Below are 11159 nucleotides of genomic sequence, written 5' to 3'. Positions count from 1 at the left end.
GAAACTATTCTATTTGCACGTGTGACTTATTTATTTCACTTAGGAGTATATCCTCAATATGTATCCATTTTCCTATGAATGAATCTAATTCCATTTGTACATTTTGATCCTCATTTACACTTTTAGTTTCTTACACCAGGGAAGCTATTCAGTGTTTTTTTTTTTTTCTTCTTTCTTTCTTTTTCTTTTGGTACCAGGGATTGAACTCAGGTCCTTGCACTTGAGAGGCAGGCGGCAGAACCACTGAGCCTATTCAGTGTTTACACGTGTGTCCTATTTATTTTCCTTAAGAGTTATGGCCTCAATGTGCATCCATTTAGCTATAAATGTCTCTAGTTTCTCATTCTTTATGTCTGAGTACTACTCTATTTTTTAAAAAGCCTGTGATATCATTGCCAAATTTTTGTAAGGAGGGTGGAGAATAAATAGCTTATTCTTTGCAAGTTGTGCCATTTCTTGTCACACTACTCAGCTGTCCTACTGTATTAGAAAGACAGCCACAGACAGATTGGATATAGCTCTGTTCTTTTGAACTTTACCAAAACAGGCCGCAGTCTGGACTCCACTCACAGTCTGCTTTGTCAGTTCTTGGTTTTATGTAACTGTTCTAAGGAAAAATAGAAGGCATAATAACAAATGTTAAACTGTATTGCTTCTTGTCTTAGATACAATGAATTTGTATAAATCTTTCAAATGAAATATTAATAAATGTTTAAAAAGACGAGAAGACTTTTTAAAAGGAAAGCCAGAAGTGAGGTCACCAAGAGGCCAGCAGTCAAAGACCAAAGGCAAAAGGAGCGACTTTTCGGGTTGTAATGACAATAATGAGGAATTTGAACCATCACTGTCAGAGCCTCATAAATATAGAAGTCCTGAGAATCAGATAGTGAAGATATAGAAAATAAAATCAGTAATGCCAGGAACAAATGGAATAAAGAGAAGGAATTAACAATGAGAGGAAGATAGGAAACTAACAAGTTGCAGTTGAAAGAAGGCCCAGTAGGTAACCTCAACATCTTTGGATATAGGCCTTTCAGGAAGCGAAGAGCTTGTTTTCTGCTCAGAAGTAAAAGCTAAATACTTGATCCTTCTGTCTTCTCTTTGAAACCCTTGATCTATGTGGGCTAGAGGTTAAAAGTGAGCTGGCTGTAGAACAGATAGGTAACACGAGTCCCATGCCTGCAGGATCACTGCACCTGCAGACTGAGGTGATCATATACCCAGCCCCACCTTGTTCCATGGTAGGAAGCAGTGAAAGTGTGAGTAGACTGTAAAAATTTCCTGATTTTATTTCCAGCATCTATATTATTTATCTGTTCTTTTACTTTACCATCAAGTTATAGAGTCCTCATCCATTTTAAAAATTCTTGCTTTCTGTACAGAATGTACTGTGTACTATTAAATAAAATTGCTCATGTTTTATGTATTTAAAATTTCTGAAGAGATGGAATATGACAGAGCAGTCCTAAGAAATGAGTGTGTTTGATTTGGGATTACTCACAATGTATCTTCTGAAAATTTTAATGAAAATGAAATATCTAGGGATGTTTTTATTCAAAGATATGCAGAAACTCTACTTTGCAACAAAAGAATATTGAGAAAAGTTAAAAAAGACCTAAATAAATGGAGAGATGCTTTGTTCATGAATTAGATGGCATTTCTTCCCAAGTTGATTTATAAATTTAACATAATCTCTATTATCCCAGATGCTCATTTATAAAAGTGGCAAACCAATTCTAAATGTACATGGGTGTGAAAGACTGAAATACCCTAAACAGTCTTCAAAACATGTATGGAAGACATGACTTTGTACCATAACTATAAAGTTACAGTTATCAAGGTATGTTGCTATCATAGAGATCAACAAATTAATCAATACAGTGAAAGCAGGAGACCAGAATAGGCCCACACTCATATGGTCATTTGATTTCTGACAGAGAGCCAAACCAATTAAGTGGAGAAAGAAATGGTTTTCACTCACTGGTACTAAAATAACCAATCCAAGGAAAATAATTCCCTCCTTGCACATGCACAAAAATCAATTTGAGATGGATCATATTATATAATGTAAAAGCTAAAACCATAGGATTTGAGAAGAAAACATCAGACAGTATATTACTTGGGAGTAGGCAAAGATTTCTTAAGATACAGAAAGCAATCATCATAAGAGAAAAATTATAATTTAGACTTTACCAAAAATTTTAAATCTTTGTTCATCAAAAGACAGCATTAATAAAGAGACAAGCTGTAGACTGGGAAAAATTTGTAAAACATTTATCAACAGACTAATAGATAAAGAATTTATACAGCTGTATAACAAAAATGATAGCAGCAAAAAAGGTGGGGAGAAGGAGACAGATGATTTAAAAATACACTTTATAGTATAGACAGTGCACAACAGAAGACCTGCATTCAAAGAGTCAGTGAACTTGTACTCAAATGGTTAGTTATACTGATGAGATTCCCATCAGAACTGCTAAAATTAAAGAGGTTGTTAGTGAGGATCTCAGACATGTAGAATTCTTATACATTGTGTGGAGGGTTAAATGGCACAGCACATTTTTAAAAAATTGTCTGGAAGTACTCGCTTTGGCAGCTCATATACTGAAAAATTGTCTGGAAGTTTCTTACAAAGTTAAACAGATACCTGATGACTCAGCAGTTATCCTAAGGTATTTATTTACCCAAGAGAAAAGAAAATACACGTTTGCTAAAAAAGAGACCTTTAGAAATAGATAGTAGCTATATTCATAATATGTAGAAACAAACTGCCCAGGTACCCATCTATAAGAGAATAGGTAGACTGGTATATTCATAAAGTAGAACACTCTTAAGCAATAAAAAAGAACAAATATTGATATTTCCAAAAGTGTGGATGAATCTGTTTATACTAAAGGCTTATACAAAAGAATACTCATGCAATTTTTGTGGAGTTCTACAGGAAGTGCAGTGTGTTTTTGAAGGAAAAGCATCAGAACAGTGGTTACTTTTCAGGAGTAGAATAGGGATTGACTGGGACGGGTTATGGAAGAATTTAAGAACTTTCTTTGAGACATAAGTAATTGTTTAAGTTACTAGGTATAGCCCAATTGTAAAAAATTAGTTGAATGGTACAATTAAGATTTGTGCATTAAATTTTATGTAAATTTTACCTTAAAACAAAGTCATGCATGGAGGTGCATGGCTGTAATTTTCGTACTATGGGAGACTGAGGCAGGAGAATTGAAAGTTAGAGCCCAACCTGGGCACCTTAGGTACTTAATGAGACAGTATCTTGAAAGGTAAAAAAAGAGCACTAGGGTTATAGCTTACTGTAAGGGCCCTAGGTTCAATTCCCAATATTTGGCGGCGGCGGCGGCAGGGGCGGGGTATCTTTCTAAAATCCTGGCAAAAATATTGACCAGAAAACGGAACATCCTCGATTCTCTTTCTATCTAAAACAACTTGTCATCATCTAATAAGTTGTGCATATACTGCTTCAGCAATTGTCTGAAGCGTGGAGGCTTGCAAATAGACATGGAGAAACATATAAGAATTTTCAGTCAGGCATAGTGGCTCATGCCTATAATCATAGCTACTTAGAAAACTAAGGCAGGAAGATCTCAAGTTCACTTCCAGCCTGGGCAATTTAGCAAAGCCCTGTCTCAGTGGTAGAGTACTGCCTAGCTTATGTAAGTTACTGGGTTCATTCCACAGTACCACAAAGGGCGGGGGGAAGCAGGGAGGATGGCAGACAGATGTAAAACAGGAATAAACAGCTCAGATATCCAGCAACAAGAGAAGAGAGGAAGACATAAATTGTACTATGTTCAAATATATCATGGATGAATGTAACACTGATAAAACTAAGAGACATAATACTTCCAGTATGATTCCAACCAATATAGTTCCATCCACAATCTTGCCAAAATCAAACAACATATTGACAGGTATGCATATGGCAATACTAAAAACAAAGAAAAAGTTCAAGGTTATTAGGGAGAAAGTCTATAAAGAAAGGTTGGAACTGGAATGGGAAAGGCCATAAAAGGGACTTCAGAGTTACGAATAATGTTTTATTCCCTAAACTGGCTAGTGGGAAAAAAGGTGTTCATTTATTATTTTTCTTTTATGCCAATCTTTTTTGTTCACTCAAAAAAGATCTTATTTCATTTTTTAAAAATTTTTATTTGTACATGTTTGCCTTACATGATGTTTACGTTCCTTGTGTGGAGGTGGTACATGTACAGAACGTCTTAATTCCTGTTTTCACCCCCTTTCCCACCCCTCTCTCCCCTCCTTCCATCTCTTGATCCCTTTACCATATGAGAAGAATCTAGCTCCCTACCTCCTATTATTTTTTGCTTTGCTCTTTATTTATAATTTGGGTTTTTCAAATGGATACATATTGAGGATATACTCCTAAGTGAAATAAATAAGTCACATGTGTATAGATACCAAATAGTTTCTCTGGTGTGAAAAACTATAATGGTACATAAGATCCTAATGATATAATTGACAATGTGAAATAGGAAGAAAGGGCTAAAGGTGTAGGGGAAGTGGGAAGGCTGAGGGAAAGGTAATAAGGGAAAAGTATATGAGAAAATAGAAATAAAGTGTTTGTAAATGGGGAGGGGAGGAGGGGGTGAAGGGAGGGCAGGGACAAGGGGAAAAAATGAGAACCAAGACCTGTCATATAATGGTAGAAGATCCCAATGATGAATGTAACTATACTGTATATGTAAAATGTACCAATAAACTCAATGAGAGGAAAAAAATAATAATTTGGGTTTTTCACATAAGAGAAACCATATATGATTTAAGATTGTGTGTCTGATTTATTTCACATAACATTATGGTCTCAAGATTCATCCAATTCCTACAGATGACTCGTTTATCTTTTCTTTATGACAAAGTAGTACTTGTTTTGTGTAAATATTATTTTTCATTATGATCAGTACATTTGTTAGAAGTTGGTCAGTATTTAATAATTTCTTGAGAAATGAATTTTTTAATTAATCTTTCAGGATCCTTTATTAGCAATAATACATGCAAACTTTAAGAAGGAGTCTGTCTGATATCATTAATTGAAATATATATATCAGAGGCCTTTATGCAGCCTGTATGAATGTGACCTTGATTAATCCCTTATTTGAAAGGAGCAGTTTTGGTAGCTGTATTTTAAAAATGGATTATAAAAACTACTGAAATCTAAAATGATTATAATTTATATCAGAACAGTATAAATCTTCTGAAACCATTTCTCAGAATTAAGCCATCGTTGCTTTGAGAACGGAGGGAAAAGTAGAGATTTTGGATTATGTGAGTGATAAATAATCAGGAAAGGTTAAAGTAACATTTTGTTCTTTTTAAAGGTCCTCCTTCAATAGAATTCATTTTAAATATGATGGGCCGGCCAGCCAGGAGAGCTCAGCATTGACCTTCCTCCCAGAATGCTGGACCAGCTGACTTTACAAGACACAATTTTATAAATTGAACTTATGAATGACCAGTCATTGAATTTACCTTACAACCAGATCATGGAGAATATATCCCAAAATTTACTTTCAATGAACTATGATAAAAATTCGTAGGATGCTTTGGCTAATGCCTAGATCTCAAAACTGTTCTTTGGTTGAATTTTAAATGTTTTAAAAGTATTTATAGATTTTACATTGCAATATTTTCTGCAGAATCTGTAAATCATTTTCATTAAATCAACTTGCCAGAAAAAAAAGATTGAAATCTGTAGCAGTAATTTTGTCCTAAATTTGTATCTTAAAATTTAAAAGGCTTACTCCAATCTTTTACTTTTTGTAAGGCCTCCAGCATTTTTTTGCATGCCAAGTAATGAATTTTTCATGCTGGATATCTAGCAAGACAACAATCTGGTTGCTTGTGTGAAGTACTTAACTGTACACAATTGCAATTCTAAAACCTTATTGCTTCATTTATCACAGGAAGTGCCAGAGTTCTGTAATCTTTTGTAAGAAAAGCTACACTGCTTATATGAATTCTCATAGGAATGGCCCCAAATATTGTGCCAGTTTAACCCTAAGTACTGAAGTTAAGGTTCTAAATGACATTTAATATTATGATTTATTTTCTAGCTTAAGCTTTATAGGGTACAAAACAGGATCTCATTCCTTCATGTTGCTTTTTATTTTTAAAGACTGGGTGATGATAAAAATCTATGCTTAAGAATTGTTAAATGATTTATGATGTTTCATTTATTTTTCAAAGGATTGGGATGTCACTGGTAAGCCTATCAGAATTGTAGGTTTAAAGTTTCTCAACTTTAAAAAAGACCAGCTGCATAAACAAGTGTGTGCACTTTGTAATTTAATTCTGTGATTTTTAAAAAATACTTCAAAGTACTAAAGCAGGCAATCTGTTTAGGCCATAAATATTTATTTATATCGTTATGTCCTCAAACTTTGTAATACATTTCAAGATCTACTTTTTAAAGTATCAGTAGTTCTTTATTGTGTTCATCACAACTTCTAGACCTTTCTCCTTTTTCATCTTAAATCTCTCTCTTTTTATGAGCTGACCTTAGCAAAGATGGAATGTGCAAAAACTGGAGGAAGATTCTCTTTTAAAAAATTAGAATTCTGTAGTTAGAGTCAGTAACCTAGAATTACCTTTGAGACAGTGTTTAAAGCACTTAAAGGTATTTTGTTGTATTGGTTGATTGATTGATTGATTGTGGTGCTAGGGATTCAACCCAGAACCCTATACCTGCTAGGCAAGCTTTCTACTACCCAGCTACATAGTCAGCCCTAAAGCTATTTTTAATTAAACTTTTAAGTTTGAGATAATGGTAAACTCACATGCAATTATAAGAAGTAACAAGTATCCCATGTTACCTGTATCATTTCACCCTTGATGGTAACACTCACAGTAGTAACATTTAGGTGATCCAGATCTTGATCAGATTTGTCTACTTTTTCTTGAGCTTGTGTGTGTGTGTGTGTGTGTGTGTGTGTGTGTGAATGCAGTTTTATCGCATGAGTAGCTTCTTCTTTCTACTCCAGTAAAGATGAACATTTCCATCTCAGGGATTCCTTTTATTACCACATTCACCTATGCTTTTACCTGCCCACCCTCATATCTAACCACTGGCAACTGCTAATCTTCTATTTTCATACCTTTTATTTCAATGATTGGTAGATGAAACTTTAGCGGATATATCCTTTGGGGATTGACTTTTCATTCAGTGTAATTCTCTCAATATTCATTTAAGCTGTATGTATTAGTATTTCATTCATTTTCATTATTGTGTAGCATTCCATCTAAATCTATTTTGATTTTTAGTTTATATACACAAAATGTTATGAGTTGACATCAAATGTCAGATTAAAAAGCTTTTAAATATGTTGAATTAACCTATTAGTTAAAATTATAGATGTACTTTTCCTTTATTCATTTAGATTGGTTTTGTCTATATTTTAGTACACTAGGACCAGATGAATCATTACCTATATATTGAAAATATACTTTCAGTAGAGAGAGAAAGATGATTCTGTTTCTTAACTCATTCTAATAAAAACTGCAAGGCCAGAGATGCAAGATAGTTCTTCGTGGAAATCCCTGCAGATTTTGCTATTTAGGATTTTTTTTCCATTATATACCCTATAATTATTAAACTAACTTTCTTCGTAGAACTTGCTGTTGCCCAAATAATTCTCCTTCTCTTTCCTTCACAATGCACCTTCCATTTAAATTCTCCTCCCTCAAGGAAAGCCAGGGAATAGAGAACACCAATAATAAAAGTATTGGCATTAGCTGGGCGCCTGGAGAAGGAAACCTTCCCTAAGGAGAGTACCTTCAAGTGGAAATCTGAAGGATGAATTAGAGTTAAGTACAAGAAGAGAAGGAAGAAAGAGAATTTTAAACAAATCAGTGGCCATGTGCAAAGATGGGTAGGAAGGAGCAGGCAAGCATGAGGAATTGGGATAAAGTCATTGTTCTTACACGTATTTTTAAGGGAAGAACATAGAAATACCCCAAGTCAGATAGGAAGAGGAGGAGATAGAACTTAAAGCCAAGGACTCTGCCTCCAGGGCCCACGTTCCCTGTCACTCTGTGCTACTGGTGGCTGACAGAGAGGAAGGGGTCTACAGGCCTGTAGCACTGGAGCTCAGAGAGGATGTGTGGACTGGAGTTTGAAAGTACAAAAAAGCTTGTTTTTAATCTCTATCGATGAGTTAAAGCTGTAGATCCAGAGGAGCTATTCCAGGGAGAGAATGTAGGTGAAACTTGATACTGGCCTTCATGTGCTCCAGCGTTCAGTGGCCAAGGATGGCCAGGAAGGCAAAAAGAAAATCAGGAGCTAAGAGAATGGAAGCTGGTGAGGAGGAGATTGTAGCAGCAGTTGTCTTGCTGCCTCATGTCAGGAAAGATGAGGGCTGGAAAGCACCTCATGAGTCTGGCACGATTCGGGCAGTCTTGGAGGAACAGGGTCTCAGAAACACAGGCAGAGTGAAAAGAGATGAGGAAGGGGAGTGAGAACTGTTAGGCAGTTTTATAAAGAAGTTTGAAACTGGGAATGTGTAGATCGGCCTTGAGCTACAGCTGAAGGAAGTTATGTTGCTGTTACTGTTGTTTTCATCGTAGAGTCGAGTTTGTGTGAGAGCAAGTGTAAAGCAATCTGCTTAAAAGGAAGAGATTATTCAACAAGAGAAAGCATAGTGTTTTCATGTTGTTAGGAAAACAGGAGAGAATATATCCAAGGCCCGGGATGAGGGCGTGGCCCCGGGAATGAGGCAGGGCATGCACTCTGCTGTCAGGTGGCATGCAGGAGAGTTGGAGCTCCTTAGGTAGCTTGTGTGTGATATGGGGATGACTGACTCCGTGTGATGGTGTCATTTTCTCTGGAATGAAAGTGGCATGGTCTAAAGAGAGGAGTAAAAAAATGTAATATAGAAGACTTCTGGAGTTCAAGGAGGAAGGGTTAGTGTTAGTCGTGTAGAAGGTGGTCTCTTATGTTTCTAGAAATAATCAGGGCAGTGGTTTCTTAGTGAGCCACAGACCCCCCTTTTCCAGGCATTTGCAAGATTCAAGGAGAGGAGCGTTTGCAGGATACAGAGAGAGATTTAGGCTGCTTTAAGTAGAGCATGGTGAGATGTCCGGTTCTCCTGAGGTCAGGATTAAAGCACAGGAAGAGAAAGGAAGACGTAGAGAGAGAGTGATGGTGCATGGTAGAAAAATTTAAACACATTTTTAAAAGCAAATATTTGTGGTGTTTTAAATTTTGTTACTGAGTCTCCTAGTACTCCACATGCTATCTTACACTTAGAGGACACCTAAGTTAGCCTTTTCAGGATGGTCCAGTGTATGACTGCGCAAGCCACTTAGTGAGTGCCCCACGAAGTACCAGGTACTGCAGCTTTACTCTGAGGGACACATTCTACTTGGTTGAGGGATTTTTTTTTTAACTACAACATACTTTCTAGTAAACCTTTTCTAAACAGATAGATTTGAAACAGATAGAATACAGTAATTCAGTATTCTTTTTAATATTTTTGCATTATGAAAATAAGATTTTAGTACTTTCATAGTGATTCTCCAGAATGATTTCTATTCTAGACTACATAACATTTCAGTCCTTATTTTTAAAGAAAAGATAATGATAGATAGCTTCAATTTTACTCAAATTAAGATTGCCTTAGGTGCAATGTGTTTATACAAAATGCTAAAGAATTTTGAAAGCATTTTATTTTTACCATTTTTATCAAGAGCTAAAAAGTTCTCAAAGGGGAGTGGTATTTTCTCTAATCGTATTTGCCAACACTACATCCTCCTTCTTGTTTCTTTCTTCAGTCTTGGCTGTAGGAGGCTTGTCCTGGAAGTAGAAAAGATTCAGGCATTACCCAATTCTTCTGGACATAGACTCAAGGACTACAGGCATCAGAGGATTTGCTGAAACATAGTGCTCTTATCTCTTCCTGAGTACCTGTCCATTCTTACCTTCATTAACCTTAACCTTTTTTGTTGTTGTTGTTGTTGTTTTGTTTTGTTTCTTGAGACAGGGTCTCACTATGTAGTTGAGACTGACCTGGAACTGTAGCCCAGACTGGTCTCGAACTCACAGCGATTCTTCTGCTTCAGCCTCCTGAGTGCTGGGATTACAGGTGTGCACCACCACACCCGGCTCCATTAACCTTAATCTTATTTCAGTGCGTGATCATGTTATTCTTTCTCCTTTCTTATGCCTGTCTTCCCAGTTGCATCTTCCCACTTCCCATGTGGTAGTTGTGGGAAGGCCATTTTTTCTGCATACAGTGTGTCCCAGACCTGGGTAGAATACAGAAAGCTCCAGGACCTTCCTTCTTGAGAAGTGCCTAGTTGTACCTAAGGAACTTCAGCCCCAGTATCTCAAGAGAAAGATGATACAGTCAAGCACTTTACCTGCTCTGGCATTTATGTCGGTGAGGAAAACAGTTCAGATCTATCTTCGAATCCCTACACATACCCTATTTGTATAGATATATTGCAGTGTGGTCATCAACACTGGAAGAAGGTATGGCATGCCAGCTTGAAAGCATGTTTCTAGGTTCAGTCCTGTGCTCCATGGTGGTAACCATGACTCTCTATGTTACGGTTTAGGTCTAGATGTCCCCCCAAAACTTCATGTGGTCATAGGCTTGATCTACAGTGTGTAAAGCTGGAACTGACTCATGATGCAGTGCTACGCTCGAGGTAACTAAGGTTAAGGGTGTGAGTGCTGCCCGCCCTCAGTAGTCTGAATAAGGTACAGGGCCAGGGAGACACTGTCAACTCTCTTGTTAACTTTGCTGCCTTGTGTATGTGCCATGTTGTTTCTCCTCTTTGATGCTTGTTTACCATCCCAGCCTTGGAGCTGGCTGATTATGGACTGAAACCTCCACGAACTGTAAGCCAAATCAACCCCTTCCCCTTTTAACTTAGGGGGTCAGATATTTTGTCTCAGCAGCAAGAGAAAAAGTAACTAATACATTCCATAAGCCACAACTGCTACTAAAACACCTTTGCTACACTTAATTTTTTTCTCATTTATATCATATAGTTAGTGACAATTTGGGATATTAACATTTCTCCTAGCGTTAACACTGACTCTTACAAGTTTGAAAATAATTCACTATGCAGTGCTAAAAAGTAAGATGTTCTTACTGTTAACAAATATACAGATGATATAA

The 11159-nt window shown here is 36.5% G+C and overlaps 1 protein-coding gene across 8 annotated transcripts in view; it reads left to right on the top strand.

The window, feature by feature from the left end:
* Window positions 1–11159, top strand: part of Znf438 (zinc finger protein 438) — a 199876-nt gene that overhangs the window by 82403 nt on the left and 106314 nt on the right. For 4 of the 8 annotated variants that reach the window (XM_033765630.1, XM_033765631.1, XM_033765628.1 and 1 more), the window contains one exon: window positions 10591–10683. The exons of the other annotated variants lie outside the window; for them this stretch is intronic. In XM_033765630.1, the coding sequence (XP_033621521.1) occupies window positions 10591–10683 (93 nt within the window). The remainder of the gene's footprint in view (window positions 1–10590; window positions 10684–11159) is intronic. 8 annotated transcript variants of the gene reach the window in all.

Source organism: Fukomys damarensis, unplaced genomic scaffold (genome assembly GCF_012274545.1).
Source record: "Fukomys damarensis isolate Sample0158 unplaced genomic scaffold, DMR_v1.0_HiC HiC_scaffold_19, whole genome shotgun sequence".
Taxonomy (NCBI): Eukaryota; Metazoa; Chordata; class Mammalia; order Rodentia; family Bathyergidae; genus Fukomys; species Fukomys damarensis.
Note: the sequence above shows the minus strand (reverse complement) of the source record. Positions and strands in the feature narration are given on the sequence as shown.